At 40.7% G+C, this 20160-nt stretch overlaps 1 protein-coding gene across 1 annotated transcript in view; it reads right to left on the bottom strand.

Moving 5' to 3' along the window:
• Positions 1–20160, bottom strand: part of slit2 (slit homolog 2 (Drosophila)) — a 100387-nt gene that overhangs the window by 8334 nt on the left and 71893 nt on the right. Inside the window, exons 15-28 of the mRNA XM_059337925.1 lie at positions 16061–16211; positions 15827–15901; positions 15416–15559; positions 14875–15018; positions 14602–14768; positions 14361–14493; positions 12834–12902; positions 12437–12508; positions 10877–10948; positions 10652–10723; positions 8437–8600; positions 7161–7285; positions 6924–7021; positions 4924–5063 (exon numbers count right to left, since the gene is read on the bottom strand). Coding sequence (XP_059193908.1) covers positions 4924–5063; positions 6924–7021; positions 7161–7285; positions 8437–8600; positions 10652–10723; positions 10877–10948; positions 12437–12508; positions 12834–12902; positions 14361–14493; positions 14602–14768; positions 14875–15018; positions 15416–15559; positions 15827–15901; positions 16061–16211 — 1626 coding nt within the window. The remainder of the gene's footprint in view (positions 1–4923; positions 5064–6923; positions 7022–7160; positions 7286–8436; positions 8601–10651; positions 10724–10876; positions 10949–12436; positions 12509–12833; positions 12903–14360; positions 14494–14601; positions 14769–14874; positions 15019–15415; positions 15560–15826; positions 15902–16060; positions 16212–20160) is intronic.

Genomic DNA, 20160 nt, shown 5'->3' with positions numbered 1-20160 from the left:
CAAACACATAGTCTTATCTAACAGTAAATAAGGCAACCATGTCATTATTGTGTTGTTGCAGGACAGCAGACGTGATTTGCAAGAGAGATAAATTACTTTTATCAGGAGATTTGATATTAGATGGAATGCCTATTTCAAGTGTTTTTGGATGTTAACCTGCTTTAAATCCAGGTTTGGGGAGTAACACAAAATATAATTTTAAATTGGTGGAAATCTGAACACAGTTACAAACATATTACTTGAAGGGATTACTTTTTTAGATTACATTTTCAGTTTGTTTTTTTATTTGTTTGTTTTTATGGAATAACTACTGTCTTGATTTTTATGAACCTTGAATAGGCCAAGAAAGAAACCACTAGAGCAGTTCTGACTCACAGGGCATAAACACAACTTATTTTTCTTACTTTTTGTTGACATTCTGATATAGGGCATGGGCTCTCCGACTGCCCTTCTAGTTTGTTTTTGTTTCATTTGTGCAAAAATTCATATGAGGCAAGCAATTCCCATAAACAGATTTAAATTTTTTTTTAAATGCATCAATTTATCCACAGTCCACCTGCTATATGAAACTGTCAGAGGAGACGCACAAGAACTGAAACGATTTTAAAGTAGTCCAAAGGATTCCAAAGTATTTAGAATACGTTACTTAATTTGAGTAAAAAAATCAAATATGTCACAAATGATATTAGGGAATCTATTCAGTCAACTGTAGTGAAATAAGTTTAAAAAATAACTTTCCCAACATTGTTTAAATCACAGTGGACTTTACCTTTATGAAATTATCACTTTAATGATGAATAAATATGGTGAATTGAATATAATTGGCTACTATTTTAGTTAGAAATCATATTTTAAGAATAACAGATTAGAGAAAAAGATCGCTATTCCCTGAAAAAAGATGAGGCAACTCTCCATATGCAACTGGAAGTGTAAAAGTATTATTCTTATAGCATTAATGTGTCGTAAACTTGCATGTGTTGCTTTGGGAAACTTTGAGCAGGGCCTTCTCCTTCAGTATGTGAGTGTGGAACTCCCTGAACACCTTTTTAAAGCAATCACAGTTTCTTGGGGGAAGAATGTTTTTGAAATATGGGGCTATAATTTCAGAAAAGATAATGAAAGCACACGGTCAATATATAATGTTCTACTTCAAAAATACACAAAATAAAAAAACAGGCCTGACCTTTGAAATGACTTGCTTTGATTTTTAGAATGTTGCGAGATATGGGACAAACATTGCAATTTCAGGGACTGGTGGTCACTCGAACACTAGGTGTCTTCTTGTCTCAGTCTATTAGTTTTAGATTGAATCTGTAAATGGCTTTAATAAAGAGGACCCGGCTGCCATTAAGGGAACTGGTGAGTTGGAGCTAACAGACTGCAACTGCTTGTTTGCCCATTGACAGCTGACAAGTTAAAGCAGATTTTAGATTTTTTTGTATTTACTGTGTGTCTTTCTTATTTTACACTAATATATAAATGATTTGTTTTCATGCTTTGTGCAATTCTATGGGAACTTTGCTCATAAAAAGTTAGCAAAAAGCAAAAGTATTCATATTAGCTTTGAGAACACTTTTAAAGTGGCTGTACTGTATGTTAGACATTTTGGTTTCAGGCAGCAGACTTCACAACATCTCCACTTTCATTTGTTGTTTTGGGACATTCATTCAAAGGACATTCATTCAAAAGAGAAGGCTGACTGATTATATTCTATGATTTCATAGTTAACAAATCCCATGAAAAGACCAAAACCAACAATGAATTGATCCCAGCAACGAGGATCAACAAACAGAAATCCTTAGTTACACTGAAGCTAAGTACTTTATTTCCAGTTTATCCCACACTGCTGTAAGAAAATACTTTCACTAAATCCTAAAATAGTCCTCACCAAATGCTGTGTGAATAAAGTTTGATAAAAACCACACAACCCAGATGTTTATATCGGATATCACTGAGCGTTTCAGAAAATGAAAGCGAATATTTCTATGTTGTTTACTTATATATTGTTTTAAAAGATTTATGTCTTCTGGAGGAATGAATGGTCTCAGTGCCACAGACAGGCAAGGGAAATTGGAAAGTATAGAGTTTAGAGTTTTTTTTATAGAGATAGAATAACATGGTATTGTCTTTTTTATGGGAATTTCTGACAATAACAACAACATAGAACATCACTAGCCTTCTCCTTAAATGTCAAAATGTCCACCTGGAATATTATGGCACATTATATACGTTGGCTTTAGTAATAACATTTATGCAGAAAGCAGCAAGCAGAGTAGCAAGCAGATATCTGAGAGGATGGATTTTAAACTCGGAGGTCTGTTTGGACATCAACGACATGCACTGCTTACATGGAGCATGACTGCATACAGTATGTTTAATATGTGCTGCTGAAGAGCAAAATTTCTGGGGGGAGCGTGGATAAAGCACAGGAAAGGATGGAAGGAAGGAAGGAAAAAGAGAGGGACAGGAAGGACAGAGAGAAGAACAGACTAACCTCTCTCCACCTCATTGGTAGCAGCTGCAACCACACACAGAAAAAAACAACACACGAGAGATGATAGAAAGCAGAGCGAGACACGAAAAAGACACAAGACAGCGAGACATAGAAAGACAGAGAGAGAACACCGCCACAAAGGTTAGCTGTCAGAGATGATTAGCACAGTGCAAAAGCAGACAAACAAGTAGCAACAGACCAGTGTTAGTTAGAGCAGATTTGTCTGCAGTTCATTACAGTAAAAATGCCTTCGGTATCTGTGTGTGTTCAGGACGTTTTAGTGGACATGACACAGTTGTAAAGTGGGAAAGTAGAGAAGTAAAAGTCCCATTTATTTTCCCCAAAGACAATGTTACGTGAGTCACAGTTGGAGCACTTCTACTACTTGTGTTGGCATAAATCTCACCCGAACAAAACATGCTGGTGCTTTGATGAAAACTCAAAGGTACAAGCTTGTGTACATTAAAACTTTAAGGTTGAATCTTTGACTCCCAAGGTGCAACTTGGCAATCACAGAGACATTATTTCATGGGTGCCTCAAATGGAGGGAGAAAGCTGAAAGGAAATCCTTTTTCAACCTGTTTTTGTTTCAAAGTGACTAAAGGGAACAGCTGCCAGCAGCAGCATGTTTTTGCCACCAAACGGCTCAGATTGTTATCACAAGTGTCTGACAACATTATGTAAAGATGGAGAAGTGACCTGTTGCCAGAAGACAGCAGTGGACATGTGAGTGGGAGCGACTGAGCAAAGACTGCCTGGAAGAGTTTGTTGTGTTGGAGTACAAAAAGTGTTCTTTAAAAGCTTTTAAGCAAAAACAACGGTTCATATTTACGCATTTCAGAAAATTACCGACAGAATGTCAAACCACCCTTCATACAGACTACTTTGGTGGATATGAAGAGGCTGAAGTTGTGGCTATAAAATGATCCAAACACTCCAGTCAATACACTGCAACTTGCAGGCCATCAAGTCTGCAGCAACTATTTTGAGAACCAGAAAAAAAAAAACGTGGAGAGACCAGGTGTAGACAAGGTGGAGGTAGGCTAATGTTTCAAAAGTTACTGTCTTGACCTGGAATAGGGCACATGAAAGCATGGCAGGATACCGGCAGAAACAATCACTCAACAGGCCAGCAATAGGTACAAAATATGATGACTTTTGAATACTTTTTACATTGTGGACCGCTTCCCCGCTGCAGCGCTCTAAAGCCTGATTTCCACCGGGCGCGTTACTGCAGCGTAACGTCAGCGTTGCGTATGACGTTGCAAATAGGTAACACTCTAATCAATGAGAGCATTTCCACCGGGCGCGTAGCGTAACGTTACTGCAGCGTCGCGTCAGCATCTCTACGCGAGCATTAGGTAGGACTTCTATTTCTCCGCGAAACGCTGCCAATTCGCGTGAATCTCAACAGAGCAGATCGCACCAGACAGAAGTCCGACTCAGAATCAGCGTAAAACACTTCCGCCCCTTTCAAAATAAAACACAATACGCAGTTCATGCAGCCTAAAACTACTTCACATCAACATTATGTTATGACAGGGCACCAGATCGGCAATCAATCAATCAAAGGGTCGGCAAAGAGGATCGGCGACACGGAAGACAAGAGACTGATTGTTGAAGTGGAACATCATACAATCATTTATGACATAACATATTGTTTTTATAAGGATATATGGTCAGATCAACATATCTTTCACCTCAGAGAAGCAAAGTAAGTTGGTTTTTGTTGTTGTTGTTTACTTTATACACACAGTTTATCCATAGACGGTATAAATAGAGTTTAAAGTTTATCACGGGATCTTGCGGTCTCCCGTATGGTCAGGATTATCGCGTGATCTCATTATCTCGCGTGTATACGGCCGGCCGGCTAAACTGACGTGCTGCTGCTGTAACGCGTCCGGTGTGAATTGACAGACGCAGCAAAAACGCTGTGGAGACATGCTGCTGCTGTAACGCGTCCGGTGGAAATCCCCAGTAACTCATTACTGGACCAGTTTCAAAAATGTACTTGTTCCCATTATTCACTTAGACACAAAAACATTGGAAGACAGTGCCTAGGTTAAAAAAAAAATGTCCCCTTTAAGACTGAGGTAAAAATTGACACTATTAATTAACAATTATTAACACTCTCCAGCTCATAGCAATTCAGTTTTAATTAAATGTTTCCAACTGGCTTCTTCTTTGTGGCAACAGTGGTCATGGCTCATGGGTATTGTGGTATTTTGAGCCATCTGCCATCAAAAATTATGGAAAAACATTATTTCTCAGAAACACAGTTAAAATAATAAAACTGGTGGCCGTAACATAAACCTACAGAATGTTACATTGTCATTGGGAGTCCTGTGTTTCTCTGTTTGGTAAAATTTATGATAAAAATTTTTGAACGTGGAATTCTGAACTAGGAATACAGAATGTGGGAATGTTACCTGTGTATTCTGGTGAGCACATGCATGTGTAGTTGTTGATTCCATCGACGCAGGTGGAGTTGTTCTCACAGTCGTTGTCTTCACAGTCATCGATGTTGATCTCACACTCGTCGCCCTCAAAGCCCTCTGGACACACACACCTGAGATCACACACACACACACACACACACACACACACACACACACACACACACACACACACACACACACACATCTGTAAGCAGGTATCAAAGGATAAACACATGTAGGGCTGCATTAGGCACATTGCCCACAGAAATCTTTGGGACCTCAGGATGACAAGCACACACACACATACACACAATCCAAGCGTGCAGCTCATAACAGCAGTGTCAGCTCCATCTACATATCCCCAGTAGAGAGTCATTATTCTGTTAACGTGAGCGTGCCTCAACTCTGTAACTACTACTCAGGTTTATTGCTGCGTACACACACACACACACACACACACACACACACACACACATACAGAGTGGTATATTATGGGTCTAATAAAGAGCTCTTATGCGGCACACACTCCGGTGGATTAATATCTCATTATATAGTCAACGACAGCTCTTCACGATAAATATTCCACCCCTGACGCCGGAGAAGGAAGCGAAAGCGTGCGAAGATGGAAATACAGACACAGAGAGGGAGAATGATATGAAAGAGTAACAGAGAAGACAGAGAGAGGGCAAGGAAAGACAGAAGGAGGAGGAGGTGTGATCTTGGGCCGGTCTAATTGTCTGCGTGGGTGGTTAAAATCTGCTCGGAGCGTGCAGACAGGCGTTCGCTCCCCTCCTGTTAATACTTAACGGCCTAATGAAGAGAAGGCGATTCTCACAGCAGGGCTGTCCAGCTCAGAGACAAACTGAGGACACACAACTGGTCCCCCGAGCCCTTTACCTCCTGCACACTCATTCCCACCTGTCATTAGTGGTGCAGCAGCATCATTGATGGAATTATCTGCTGAGGGTCCACAGATGTTATGGCACTTAATAATCACTGGTTCACTGGTTTCTGGTAACTGATGTCTGGGGTTCACCACCAGTGTAATCACATTACATTTGTTTTTAATGCAGTAATGTAACATTACTGTTCCTAAATGCAGTTATAACATTACAGTTACCAATCAAACAATTATGTTGTCACTTGGGTGACATAACTTCTCAAATCCAACACAACAATGGAGTCTAGTGCACTTCTAGATGCTCTTCAGCCTGTGCAGTCTTGTGCTGACTCCAAGGAGGAGCAAGTTGTCTGACAAACCATTTGAGAGACTCCTCCTCATGAGGTTTAACCACTGCTTTAGTGATAAACACGTCAAATAAGCTGGCCTTGTCACCTATAAAGCTACAACCTGGAGAGCTAGTGACTTTATTTAAGCTTGTTTGGCTCATTAAATGGAGTTCATATGCTAGTTTTTCTGTCACTATCCAATCTGATGTGTGGACACATGTAAATTTTAACATTTTAATGTGAAAAGCAATGTAATGAGTACAGACTGTAAAGCCCTTTAAGGCAAATTTGGGCTATATCAATAGAATTTTATTGAATTTCACTGAATTGAGTAGTGTAGCATTCTTTTCTACAGGGAATAATGAAGTAACATAATGAATTTCATTATTTTTATATTTAAAAAAAAAGTAACAAGTAAAATGTACAGCACAATCATAGTACAAAATATCAACACACTGAGCTTATTGTGTCACAAACTGCGGTAAAAAAACCAGATTGAGATGCATATGTCGAATGTGCTGTATAAAGAATGGTCCTAACACCCAAATTAAACCAGCATATCCATGTCTTATTCATAAAGTGCTACATTCAGAATGTTTAAAAAGGCATATGCTGTTTACATGCTTCAGATTAAATTATAATATTATAGCTATATTGAGATTAATAGTGGAATATTAGTGTGCATGTAAAAAGTGGTCCAGTTGTAAAAAAGTTGGAATAGCAAAAACTAACCAGGATGTAAGTTTTTTTAATAGTCTCACCAGAAGTTGCTGCCTTCTCCTTCCTTCAGGTGGCAGGTGCCTCCGTTCTGGCACGGGTTACTGATACAGGCGTGAATCGGCTCCTCACAGTTCTGTCCCTACATGCAAAAAACACACACACAAACAATCAGGTCTTCCAAAGAACAACAGCTTCTTATAACTGCAGTATTCACATTTGTATTTGTTTCAGCAATAGGATTATCTCAATCCCCTTTTGACTTTCCATCAGCTGTGTACCTTGAATCCATAGGGGCAGGTGCAGCGGTAGTAGTGCACTGGGTCGTTAGAGCAGGTGCCGTCATTCTTGCAGGGGTTTGACAGGCAGGGCTCACACTTTGCCTGGATACTCATATCTACTGGACCTGTGTGATACAAATACACACAGAAAACATACACACCAGAGGGAAGATAAACTTTTTATAATGCTCAACATTTAGAGGAGTGAGACAAGTCAGAATACATGAAGGTCGACATAAACTCAGACAGCTGTACATTATCAGGGACCTGCATAAACCATCTATTCACTTAAGTCAACTTTTTGTGCTGCAGAAACAAAGATGGTCGTTTATCCCAATCTATTTTAAAGATTTAACTTTGAATTTTAAAATAGTGATGAAATATTGTCTGTTATTGAGAAAAATATGCTAATTTGTACTTAAAAGAAGAAACATTACCTGTAGCTTAATATGAGGTTAGCACTTAAAACAAGAGCATTATTAAAAGTTGCATGGATGTAATAAGTATTACAAAATATATATGTGAAATATTTTCTTTGCAGGACCATGACATATACAGAGGACACATATATTCCCATTTTCATGACAGAACATTGAGTTTTAACAGTTGGGAGACACAATGCTGGTCAGAACATGAGGGTTGAATGGGAAGCAGAGCGGTTCAGTTCGGTGAGAGCTCAAAGGACGAGGAAAACTGGGCCGGGACTGTCTCGAGGAACTGGGGAAGGAGAGACTGAGGAGGAAGTACTGGGATATGATGGGCTACTTTACCTGGCACCAGAAAACCACAAGGCCCCGGGACTTCTACAGTGCGTCAGTTAGATTAGGTTAAAAATAGGTTTCAGTCATGGTTAAAATGATAAAATAAGTTTTAAAAATCAACAGTCAGAAGCATTTTGCAGTTTGATGAGTTAAAGTGGACTTTAGAGTCATTATATTGACTTAAATATTAACATTTTGTTGCTGTCCAGTGAAAACCATCACTGACATCAGGGGATAATACCATGAAGAAATGCACAAATGTTACATTTTCAAAGTTTTATTTGAGTTGACATTTTGGAGCAACTTGTGGTCTCCTTTAGGAGTCCTCATCAAGTGTGTGTATTTGATGGCGTGGCATAATAATAGTCTGCAAAGCATGTGTGTGCATGCTTTCGTTATAAGAGCATGTGTCGACTCACTATACAAGTGTGCATTTATGTATTGTATATCTGCTTGTATTTGCATGCACTCCTGTGCTACAGACACTGTATGATCGTGTGACAGTGCATGTTTACCTGTGCATGTAAACTTCTTGGAAGGCGTGGTTAGCAGCAGTTTGTCGGTCATGTCACCGGGCCCGGTGCAGCGGGCGATGCCAGGCTCCTTATAGCCGCTCTTCACCCAGTCAGACAGCCACTGCATGTGGCAGTCACAGTACAGAGGATTGGCACCCAGAGCCCTGCCAGCCACAGAGAGAGAGAGAGAGAGAGAGAGAGAGAGAGAGAGAGAGAGAGAGAGCGAGAACAATGCTCAGTCATAATTACAGGAGGAAAACCAAGCACTTCATTTCAGATCCAACCAGTTGTAATACGGAGCCAAACAAAAGACAATGTGTCACTGTCTAAATACTTACAGACTGAGCTGTACATCACTGTCAGATTAAGCGTGAAACTGTGGTTCTACCATAAATAACGGAGACTGTAGTGGAGATGATCAGGAGCATCTATCTAATGCTGGTGCGGTCGTATTTCTCAAAGTTAAACACTTTCCATAAACTGCACATAAAGTTTTCCTGGTGTTCTACAGCTCAATAAACAAAGCGTAAGGTAATTTTTTAAGGTAACTAATGGAGCATTGCATTAATCCAGGCAGAGCACTGAAGCTGCGCTTGCATAAGCTTATTAGCATCATCTGCTTTATTCATGCTCCACAATGACGCCTCATTCATCAGCTTTTTGGCCACTATCTGAATAGTAACCAATCATCTTCATGTGGCTGTATACGACTATTACTCTGCGGATAGTTTCATGCCAACACCTTTTGTTGCTTTGTCCCCCTTAACCACATCCATCCCAATCGCTGCCTTATCGTCTAAGTTTTTGGTATTATTATACAACTACAGTTATACATTATCTTTGTTCATGTATGTGCTTATTTTAGGGGACTGGTACCGGCAGAATTCTCATTGCTGCTTGTATTATTTGAGAGCTACCTTGTCATATATATATATTCTGTTGCGAATAGAAACAACATTAGTCTGCAGTGGGATATAACTCGAATAAGCAGCAGCCTGTCATAAGCGCTATCCATGGTGCTGATCCTTGTGAACGCCCCGGGGGCATTCCCACCAGCAGGTAATTTAAAGGTCGTAAGCATCATCCTACACTTTTGTGCAGCCAATAAAAGTATGAACTGTAAACTGAAGGGAGAAAAAACAAATTCAGCTAAATTCAAGTAGCTTAACTGAAACAACAAAGAACACTGTGCAGCAGACAAAAGAGATGCACGCTTTGACAGATGATAAAATTGTAGCTCTGCTAGTTGTACAGTCATGGGAAAAAATATTAGACCACACTTGTTTTCTTCAATTTTTTGTTCATTTTAATGCCTGGTACCACTAAAGGTACATTTGTTTGGACAAATATAATGATATATAAATGACAAATTATGATTTAAGAGCTGATATCTAGCCATTTTCCATGGTTTTCTTGATAATGATTTTGGGTAATGTCAAGAAAACCATGTAAAATGGCTAGACATCAGCTCTTAAATTAAACTCTTATGAGCTATTTTTGCTGTCACCATTATATTTGTCCAAACAAATGTACCTGTAGTTGTACCAGGCATTAAAATGAACAAGAAATTGAAGAAAAACAGTGGTCTAATAATTTTTTCCATGACTGTGTTTTGTGGCAGTTTGGTTATGAAATGCGTCCCATTTTATATTCTATCATTTATGTTTTTTTGCTCCTTTTGCATAAAGCAATAAAGTATTTGTGAAGAGAGAGGAAAGTCATAGTTATATTTTCTGATCTTAGTTACCACAGTGGATTGAATTTCTCTCTGCACTGAAGTGCTCCCTGCAGTTCTGCAGTAAATATTTAGCAGATTTCCCTAAAATCCAGTTTTGCTGCTGAAGCTACAAAGAGTCCAGCATTGCTCAGAGTAAGAAGGTACTGTAGAATACAGTCATACATTGTAAATACACCAAACTTCAATTGAAAATATGACAGAATACTATTGAAAGAGAGCAGAGCAGGAGAAAGGAGATAGCTGTGGATGGGTTTGATGCTCAGTCAGTCAGTTGGCAGCCTGATACATTCACAGAGAAGCCTCACCGCACAGACATTTTCCTTTTTGGACGACTAGAAAAGGCTCTTTTGTCATGATAATGTGTTTTCCTTATTTTGCATTTCTATCAGGTAAAAAGGTAGACACTTCAATCCCAGAGAAAGACGTGAACTCTGATGTGTGTGTGTGTATGTGTGTGTGTGTTTTAATGTTACTCACAGGTGGGAGAGCGATGACAGGTCTTTGAAGGCTCCCTCTGGTATCAGTGATATATCGTTACCATGGAGAGACCTAAGGATTGGCATGAGAAAGAGAAGCAAAGAGGAAAAAAAGAGTAGAAAAAGGTCTGGATGTTAAAAGCCTGGATCGCCTCTTTAGTACCGGTCTGACTTAAAACGTTTCTGAGTTATCCACCGCCTTGTAGGTGTCGTAACGGATACTCACAGCAAACGGAGAGACTTGAGTCCATCGAACGCCCTCACTGGTATGCACCGCAGGCGGTTGTAGCTCAGGATTCTTTACACACAGAAGAAACATGTTGGCAAGGAGACAAAGCAGCCTTTTTCCAAGATAGTTTCAAATTCAGCAAGGCATTCAGAGTACCATTCTGTTTATGACTACATACCGCTGAGCAATGCAGTAGAGTGAACACACACGCAATTTAACACAGTTGTCAGCAGAAAAACACACACATACACACATACACTCTCATAATCATATAAGTCTTACAAGCACACATGCAAACATCTCAAAGTGTTGATCAAATTCTTATGTGCATTTTTCTGGGGTTACTGTATCAACACTAACACATCTTACATTTGATGAAAGACACATTTAAGTCTGTAACTGGAAACTAAAATTCTGCTTTATTGATTATCAATTATTTTTATTTTGTTGTGTTTTATAGTGGTTTGTGAGGTCAGAATTTTATTGTACTTTTGGCGGTCAAATAATTTTCAACTGCTTATAACTGTACACTCAGTTGCTTTATGATTTAAAAAAAGATCCGATTTTATTTTGCTAACACTGAAAAAAAAAAGTTCATTCATTGGCTCCCATAACACACCATCTGATTCCTGGCCAGGGTTACTTTGACCCCAGGGGGTATTTCAGCTGGTGCCAGAGGGTATGGAAAATTAAAAGTATCTTAAAAAAAATAAGGAGTCAGCCAGAACACCTGAACACTATTTGTCAAGAAACTGAAACACGTACCTAAAAGTTAGGGCAATGTATACATGGATGAAATGGCTAAAAAATAATAAAAAAGGGTTAAAACAGGTTGAATAATTGTTGCTGAACAGCTAATGTTAGCTGGCTGAAATGATTAAGATTATTAATATTAAAATGTATTAAAATAGCTAAAGGTATGGAGAAATTATAATTATAGCTAAAAAGTAACTGTTTACGTTAGCCGATAGCTGAACTAATTTGCTAAATGTAATGGCTAAATGTTTAAATAGCAAAAAGTAATTAAAGCTAAAAAGTAGCCTAACAGCCAATGATTACTAGATGGCTGCCACAGTTTGCTAAATGTTTAAGGTAGCAAAAGGTAATGGAAAATGGTTAAATAATTATAGTTAAAAAGCGACAGTTAAGGTTAGCTCGATGGCTGCAAGCGCTCGCTAAACATAATAGCTAAATGTTTAAAATAGCTAAAGTAACGGATGAATGGTTAGATAATTAGGCTGCCGCTTAGAGTGTTTCTTATAGGAGTATATATGAAAAAGTAACAATATCTACTTTTATGTATTTAATAGGTGATATCCAGTTTATAATATTAAAATGAAGATGTTTGGAACATGATGTGTGGCGCTGATACAGACTCGAGTTCATCTGAAAAGGCTGTTGGTACGTCTGACAGAAAACTTTGGGAACTACAATACACACACACACACACACACGCGCACACACACACACACACACACACACACACACTCACTCACATACACACGCACGCACACACACGCACGCACTGCAAAGGGACTGATGTAAAGCCAGACTCACAGGGTAAGCAGCTCGGACATGTTACTGAGGCTGTGGTTGGACAACGTGCTGATCTGGTTGTTACTCAAATCACTGAAAAGGAAACAATAACAGATACATAAAACACACACAGGCAGCACTGTCAACACATGCACACACACAAACTATGTGCAGTACATACTCCTCTGTACTCTGTACTGTGCTCTTGAATACTGTGTTGTCACGCCCACATCAGGGCCAAACTAGGTCGCATCAGAAGTGATACAACACAGAGCTTTGATACAATACCAGTCAGTTAGTTTTAGTCTTTGAAGGCAGAGTGCAGGGAACACAGGCCAAGTCACGATCCACAATAAAAATGACTGAGCAAAACTCTGGCTTTGTGATGCAAGTGTGAGGTCATGTGGGTGAGACTTACATGAGTGTTAAGTGTTTGTAATTTGAGAGCTCCACAGGAACCTGAGTGAAGTGGTTACCATCCAGATACCTGAGAGACAGATGGAGAGAGGGAGAGAGAAGGGTTGGGAACAAAAGAGGAATATGGGAGATGGAAGGAGGATTGGGAAAGAGAGAGAAAATGAGAAGGCAGAAAATGAAGTTATTTATCCATGTCGGAAATTCCTCATCTCCAGCAGTGTGAGCAGTCATTACTGCTGCAGCCATAATAAACACAGGAGTTTAATATCCCCACAGGCATCCTAATTCAGTACACCCACCCTCTCTCTCAAACACACACAAACGCATGCACGACTGGGATCATATCTCCATCACTCTGTGACAATGTGCTATTAATCCAGTGTATTAATTAAGTCTTTGTTAATGTTGGAAAAAAGCACGTTCCCCACAGGTGAAATCATAAAATAAAACCACAAAGCCTGCTGTCTGATGTTTAATTTAGGGCTATAATTTTCAGATCATCAGGGACTGTGTGTGTGTTTCTGAGATGATTTTCTGGAATTAAATCCTCTGTGAGCCTTCAGTATGTTTCTGTGTCACTATGAGCCTGTGTGCTAAAGCTTCACGTGTCTTCTGACTGAATGCAGCAAGATTCAAATAAGAAAAACTACCAAGTTTTCTCCAAGAACTCCATGTAAACTTTGATCTTATCCCGACTTCACACCAGACGCGAGACTGCATAAGTGCAATAAACACCAGCCCGACCTCCGTTATGGCTTCACTGTCCTCAGAGCCAGCTGTCCTGTCAGCAGCAGAGCTCTTAAGGTGCTGACAGGACAGCAGGTGGACTAGCCGTCTTCACCAGGGTGGGCAAACATATTAACTCCTGCCTATTAGAGCTGTACAAGCCCAAAGTGGAAAAGTAATTTATTGATCATCATCAATATAGTTATGGTTTCCCATCATAAAGACAGTAGGGGATTTGTGTGATGCCTATAAAACTTAGGCTTCGCTAAGGAAGAAAAAAAGATATAAAAAATCTGGTGATCCAATTTCTAAGTCCAATCTCAAGTGTTGTTGTTTCTGACTTAAGGACAGGTGAAAAAAGGAAACATTCTTTAAATGGCATTCCCCTTAGAATTAAGATAAGAAGATTAAGTGTGTAATGGATCTATATAATGTGTAATTTTCACTTTTTGAATTACTGACATAAATAAACTTTTCTATGACATTGTAATTTATTGAGATGCACCTGTATAGAAAAATATTTTTTCTCTCACATGCCTCACAGGGCTTCTGTACACAACCAACAAAGTCACAGTGGATTGTTACGTTTGTTGAGGTGGATGCAAATTGGCTACATGAGACTTAAAAATGATGTCACTGAGGATTATCTTAAAATGTATCTGGTCCTGCATTCTCTACATAAATGCAAATCATAATTGTTGGAAAAAAATCGAACATCTCCAAAGTATGAACCTGAAAATGAGCACAATATGTCCCTTTAAAACTGTTCGATTGTACTAAGTGGATCGTAAGTCTCACTCACAGTTCAGTGGTCTCTTTAGGCAGGCCTTTGGGCAGCGTGGTGAGACCCTTGTTGCTGCAGCGCACCACAGTGTCCAGACAGGAACACTCTGCTGGACACCTCAGCACCGGAGAGCAGCTGTTCTCATCATTACCTGATGATAGATAGATGGAGAGGGGAGGAATAAGATGATTAAAGAAATTAAAAATTGTCGGGCCTGCAGATGTTGCAGTGCGTTAAGTGTACATGTACTCTGCCTCACCATCTTCACAGGCAAAGTCCTGAACAGCTACATCCTGGATGGGGATCTCCTTTAAGAAATAAGGACTCTGGCAGCGAGGGTTACCAGTGACGATGCGCTTCCTTCTCAGCCAATCACCGAGCCACGCCAGGTGACAGTTGCAGTTGAAGGGATTGGCCAGGAGGTTGCTGGAGAACAAAGAGAGGAGATGGATGTTTTTTTTTTACATGTACATGCATCAAAATGTACTTAAAGTCTGTCTCCATCACTGGTAATGAGTGTGTGTGTACTCACAGTGTGGACAGGGAGTGCAGCGTGTCGAAGGCTCCAGGGTTCATGGAGGTGATCTGGTTGTCATAGAGCGACAGGAGACGGACTGAGCTCAACCCCACGAAGCTGCTGTTACTCACACAGCTGATACGGTTACTCCTCAGCATCCTGCTCCCACAGACACACACAGACACAGACACACAGACACACACAGACACACACAGACACACACACACACACACACACATACACACACACACACACACACACACACACACGCACACGCACACGCACACGCGCACGCACACACACACACACACACAGACACATGAGAGATTCAATTTAGTGTGTAATTTACAGGAAAAAAAATATAAATATAGATATATTCATGATATTATAAACCTGTGAATTATGCATGCTCACATGTTTTAAATGTTTGTGTGGACATTGTCAAAGTATGTGAGAGCATATTTGAATATTGCACGCATATTTTGCATAACAATTTAATTGCATATGCATTTAAGTAAGTGTGTGTGTGTGTGTGTGTGTGTGTGTGTGTACCCACAGTGTGCGGAGGCCACTGAGTCCCTTCAGCATGCGGTGGTGTATGTTCTCCAGTCTGTTGGAGGTCAGAATCAACTCATTGACCCCTGAGGCTCCTTCGAATGTCCCCTCCTCTATGTCAGTGATACGGTTATTGCTCAGGTTACTGCAGGAGCAGCGAAGGTAAGAAGGCAGGAGCAGAAGAGTGAAAACAAGAGAGGAGGAAGACGTAGAGAGAGCAAGAGGAGGACAAAGAGGGAAAAGTAGCAGTTGTAGGAGGAGTATATGGGGGTAAAAAATACACATAGGTTCATTTTGATTTCTGTGTCAACACGAGTTCAATCATCGCTTTCTCTGTGTGACCTGAGTTTGACTTGCTGACAACCACATGTGACTCTTTGTTCCTGTTACATTTACAACATGTCTGACTCACATCTTCCGCAGCTGAGGCAACTTTTTGAAGATCCCTGTCGCCTCCAGCACAGTGAATTCATTGTTGTTCAGACGCCTAGGAACAGAGAAGAGAAGAGGTGGTCAGAGACAAAGAGAGAGAACAACAGAAGAAACGGAGACAGAAGAGGAGGAGGAGGAGATCAAGGCCGAAGCGAGGTTTCCTCTATACCACACACGGATACACTTTGTAGTCGAAAAATACAGCGTGACTCACAGTTCGGCGGTGTACTGCGGGATGTGATCTGGTATTTTGGTGAGTTTCTGGTTGGAGCAGTCGACCGTGGTGCCCTCACAGCGGCACTTCTCGGGGCAGGCCAAGTCGGCGAAGCAGTCGCCTCCTAGCTTACTGCGGTAATCCTCAGTACCTGTTTACAATCACAACCACAACGTCACAGAATGCCCTCGTCGAGCAAGAGTCGAACCCCAGCTTTTACTGGTACCGGTTCCAACAAAAACAAATCGGATGGCCAGAGTGAAGGCTGAGATACAATGGAAGAATTTTGACATAACGCAGAGGGGCTGTGGCGCTTTTGTTTGCAGTGGAACTTGTCAAAATGAACCAAACATGTTCAGAAAACAATGCTGATTGTGATCGTATGCAACATTCCCCATGAGCATTACTTCAAAATGCTGCTTGTGTATCACGGCCAAAAGAGAGCCAAGTTCACCAGACGCACACACACAAACTGTCAAGACATGTATACAAGCACACACACAAACACATCCACACAGGCATGTTGAAGTTTTTCAGTCCTGTCAGACTACAAAGCAACTGTTAGTGTAAGAAACCACAGCACAAATAAAACAGATTCAAAATTTAGATCATAGCAGAAAAATGCACATACAAACGCACACATACACACACAGGCACACACACATACACACACTGACAGACAGACAGACAGACAGACAGACAGACAGAGGGGGAGACAGGAGATTGCTGTCTCTTGCGTCTTGGCCATGCTGTAGGGTTTTGCAGGGCCGTTCCATGGTGCTTGACAGAACCATGTTCCACTATAGGAACCTGGCAGCCACATGGTTAGATCAAGCACAAAGGAACAACCTGCTCACTGACTGCTCCTCCGCTGGAACACAGGGACGGGAAGGACAGAGGGAGAAGAGGAGGAGGAGGAGGAGGAGGAGGAAAAGAGAAGGAAAAGCCAGGGAGAGGAGGAAAGTTGGGAAAGATAAGGAGAGGAGACAGAGGATTAGAAAGAAAGTAGGTGCATGAAGTAAGAGAGGAGAGGAGTAGGGCAGGATAAGAAGGAGAGGAGAAGCCAGCTGAAGGAGAGGAAAGAGAAGGAGAGGAGAACAAGATGTTAGAATGGAGAAGAGTAGGGGGCAAGGGGAGAGGAGAGGAGAGGAGAGGAGAAGAAAGTAGAAGATGAGAAGTGAAGTAGGAAAGGGAAAAAGTTGGAGAAGAGCAGAGTAGAGGAAAAGAACAGAAGTAGGAGAGGAAAGGAGTGAGAGAACAGAAGAATAGGAAAAGAGAAAAGAAGAGAAGATGAAGAGAGAGGTTTAAAAAGGGGGGAGAGGATGAGGTAGAGGAGAAGGGAGGAGGAGAAGAACAGAAGAAGAGAAGAGGAAAGGACAGAAGTAAGAAGAGGAGAGAAAAAGAGGAGAGGAGGTAAGATAAAAATAAGAAAAGAGGAAGAATCCAAGGGAGGAAAACTGGAAGATAAAGGAATTAGAGAAGAGGAGCAATAATAAGGAGGAGGAGAAGAGGACAAGATCGGACAGGGTGGAAAGTACAGTAAAGTTAAAGCAGGGGAAGTTGACTGGAACATCTAAAGACATCTAAACTCACAGACATAACACAGGAGAGCAGGAACAGAGCAGCAGCTACAGAGGAGTGGGAGGAGAGTTACAGCAGCACTGAAGGCAAGAGAAGCCCTGACGTCTCGGAACACACACACACACACACACACACACACACACACACACACACACACACACGCACACACACAAACATGGGCAGCATGAGAACAGCACGAAGAGAAATAATACATGAACCATTGTGTAATAAATTGTAGATCTTGTGAATATTGTTGTTGTTGTTTGTAAACAGACAAGAGGAGTAACAGAGGGGGTCAAAGGTCACTGTGGGTGGTAGAGGTCAAAGGTCAGAGGCTGGCTGAGGGGACGAGAGGTAAGGGGGATTTGGAGTCGGACGCAAAAACCGTGTGTGTTTGTGTGTGTGTTACTTACAGCCGACATGGTGTACTCCTGAGTGTGTGAGAGAGGCAGTAGGAGAAAGAAGAAGGGATTTCACTAGTTTATTTGAACAGGAGGGATGAAAATAGGGATGAAAAAAAAAACCTGAGAAAAAAATGCTGCAATTTTTTCATGTTCAGTCCTCAGGCAGTGATTCATTTAAAGGGGTAATGACTCGTGAATAGTGAGAGTCGTGCTGGCATAACAGGACATTTGGTGGGTGCTTTCATCCAACACACATCCAGGCCTCATTTGCTGGAAGCACGGCTGATTCAGACTTGTTTTTGGGGAGGACCGGGAGATGACGAAACGCACACGTAACCAGAAAAATACGCCATGCCGACGCAGCCTGGGTCTCCATAAAATCATGTTACCATGCAAATATACTAATTTTTTTTAGTTCATACAAATTATAAATAATAAAAAGTGCTTATATGGTTAAGGTGCTACAGACATTTTTCAAAGAAATTAAATCTGAAAGCCTTCCTATTTGTGTAAAGCTATTGTGAAGCTATTTTCTTTCCTTTATTTTTTTTCTACATATACAATATCATTTACAGCCTGATACTATGATGCTCATCCAAACACGTCATGTTGTATCATCATCTTTATAATCGTATGATGCCTTAATGACCGTATATTTGTATTCTTGCCTCTAATGTCTACATTGTCATGATGATTATTTGAATAAAGAGAAAACATTTGTACTAATTTTTACCCAAACAAGGATATTTCACTAAACCTAACCATGTAGACTGTTGTTTTGTTTCATTTCCCTCACCCCCAAATTAGTTTCCCTCAAACATAATTGAGAATGCCATATATATGTTCAGTTGTATAAGAATGTAATTTTTAGGAGACAGGGTAGTTCTGATAAACAATAAAATTTCGCCAGTTCCAGACACTCTCATTTTGTTTTGTGTATTCTTTGACATCAGTCACTTCAGTTCAGTCTCCGCAAGACTAGAACAAGAAATGGTTGGAGGGGAAAAAAATAGAATTAAAGAGTTTTTGCTCAAACAGAAATATGAGATAGGATCCAAAATAATACACCATGAAATAGGGGACATGATGCAAATTAAACTTGGGGATTTTAGATGTATTGATCCAAGGAGCGTTACCACAGAATAAAACATGTTTATTCAACTTTTCAACTGCAAATGTTCTTAAATTATTCAGCTTCGCCGCGTATGTGGTATCTGGGCTTTGAAACCTCTGTCCCCCCGGTGAGTTAATGACTGCAGTGAGCGCACACACACACACACACACACACACACACACACACACACACACACACACAAACACACACACACACACACACACACACACACACACACACACACACACACACACACACACACACACACAGGCTCGCTCTCATCCAACACACACCATGCCTCCTCTGTGTGCTGCTGTGGTAATGACCGCCTTTAGCCCTGCTACTGATCTCATATGCATGTCTGATTTACATATTTCCCAGCTCCCCTCTGAGCATGGTAACTGTGTGACCTTTTGATGTTCTGCAGTGGGCGAAACAGACACAGATGCTCGCGGACACACGCTCATACATTAGCTATCATTAGATGTGGTACGAAGTGAGGAGGACGAGTATCAAATACAGTCTCTGTGATCGCTATATCAATATACTTTCATTTATACAGAGTCTCACATGGAGTGCCCAGCTGACAGTGCCCTGAGCTTATTAACTCAATTGTTTTTCTCCCTCTATAGTCAAGGTTACAGTTACCATCAAAAACCCAGTGCAAAGACATTGTGAGTGTCTGGTGCCTGGTTAGAGGTGATGCATTACGAAGTACATTAGGGCATTACAAGAAACTGTCTTGGCATTCAGAAGGTGTCACTCAAAGCAAGTCACTCACAAGTGTTGAGAGTGTGTGTGAGTGTGCAGCATCCGCAGTGATGGACCAAACAGTGCACACACACACACGCACGCACACACACATGCTCGATGTACAATACCTGGGATGAAATACTGTTCTCTAGCTAATGGAGAGACAGAGACAGAGACAGTGAAAAACAAGAAAATAACAGAAGGCTAGTCTAAAAGAAAGCACTCACTGGCTAGTATGTGTGTGTGTG

This window comes from Centropristis striata, chromosome 1 (genome assembly GCF_030273125.1).
Source record: "Centropristis striata isolate RG_2023a ecotype Rhode Island chromosome 1, C.striata_1.0, whole genome shotgun sequence".
NCBI lineage: Eukaryota > Metazoa > Chordata > Actinopteri > Perciformes > Serranidae > Centropristis > Centropristis striata.
Note: the sequence above shows the minus strand (reverse complement) of the source record. Positions and strands in the feature narration are given on the sequence as shown.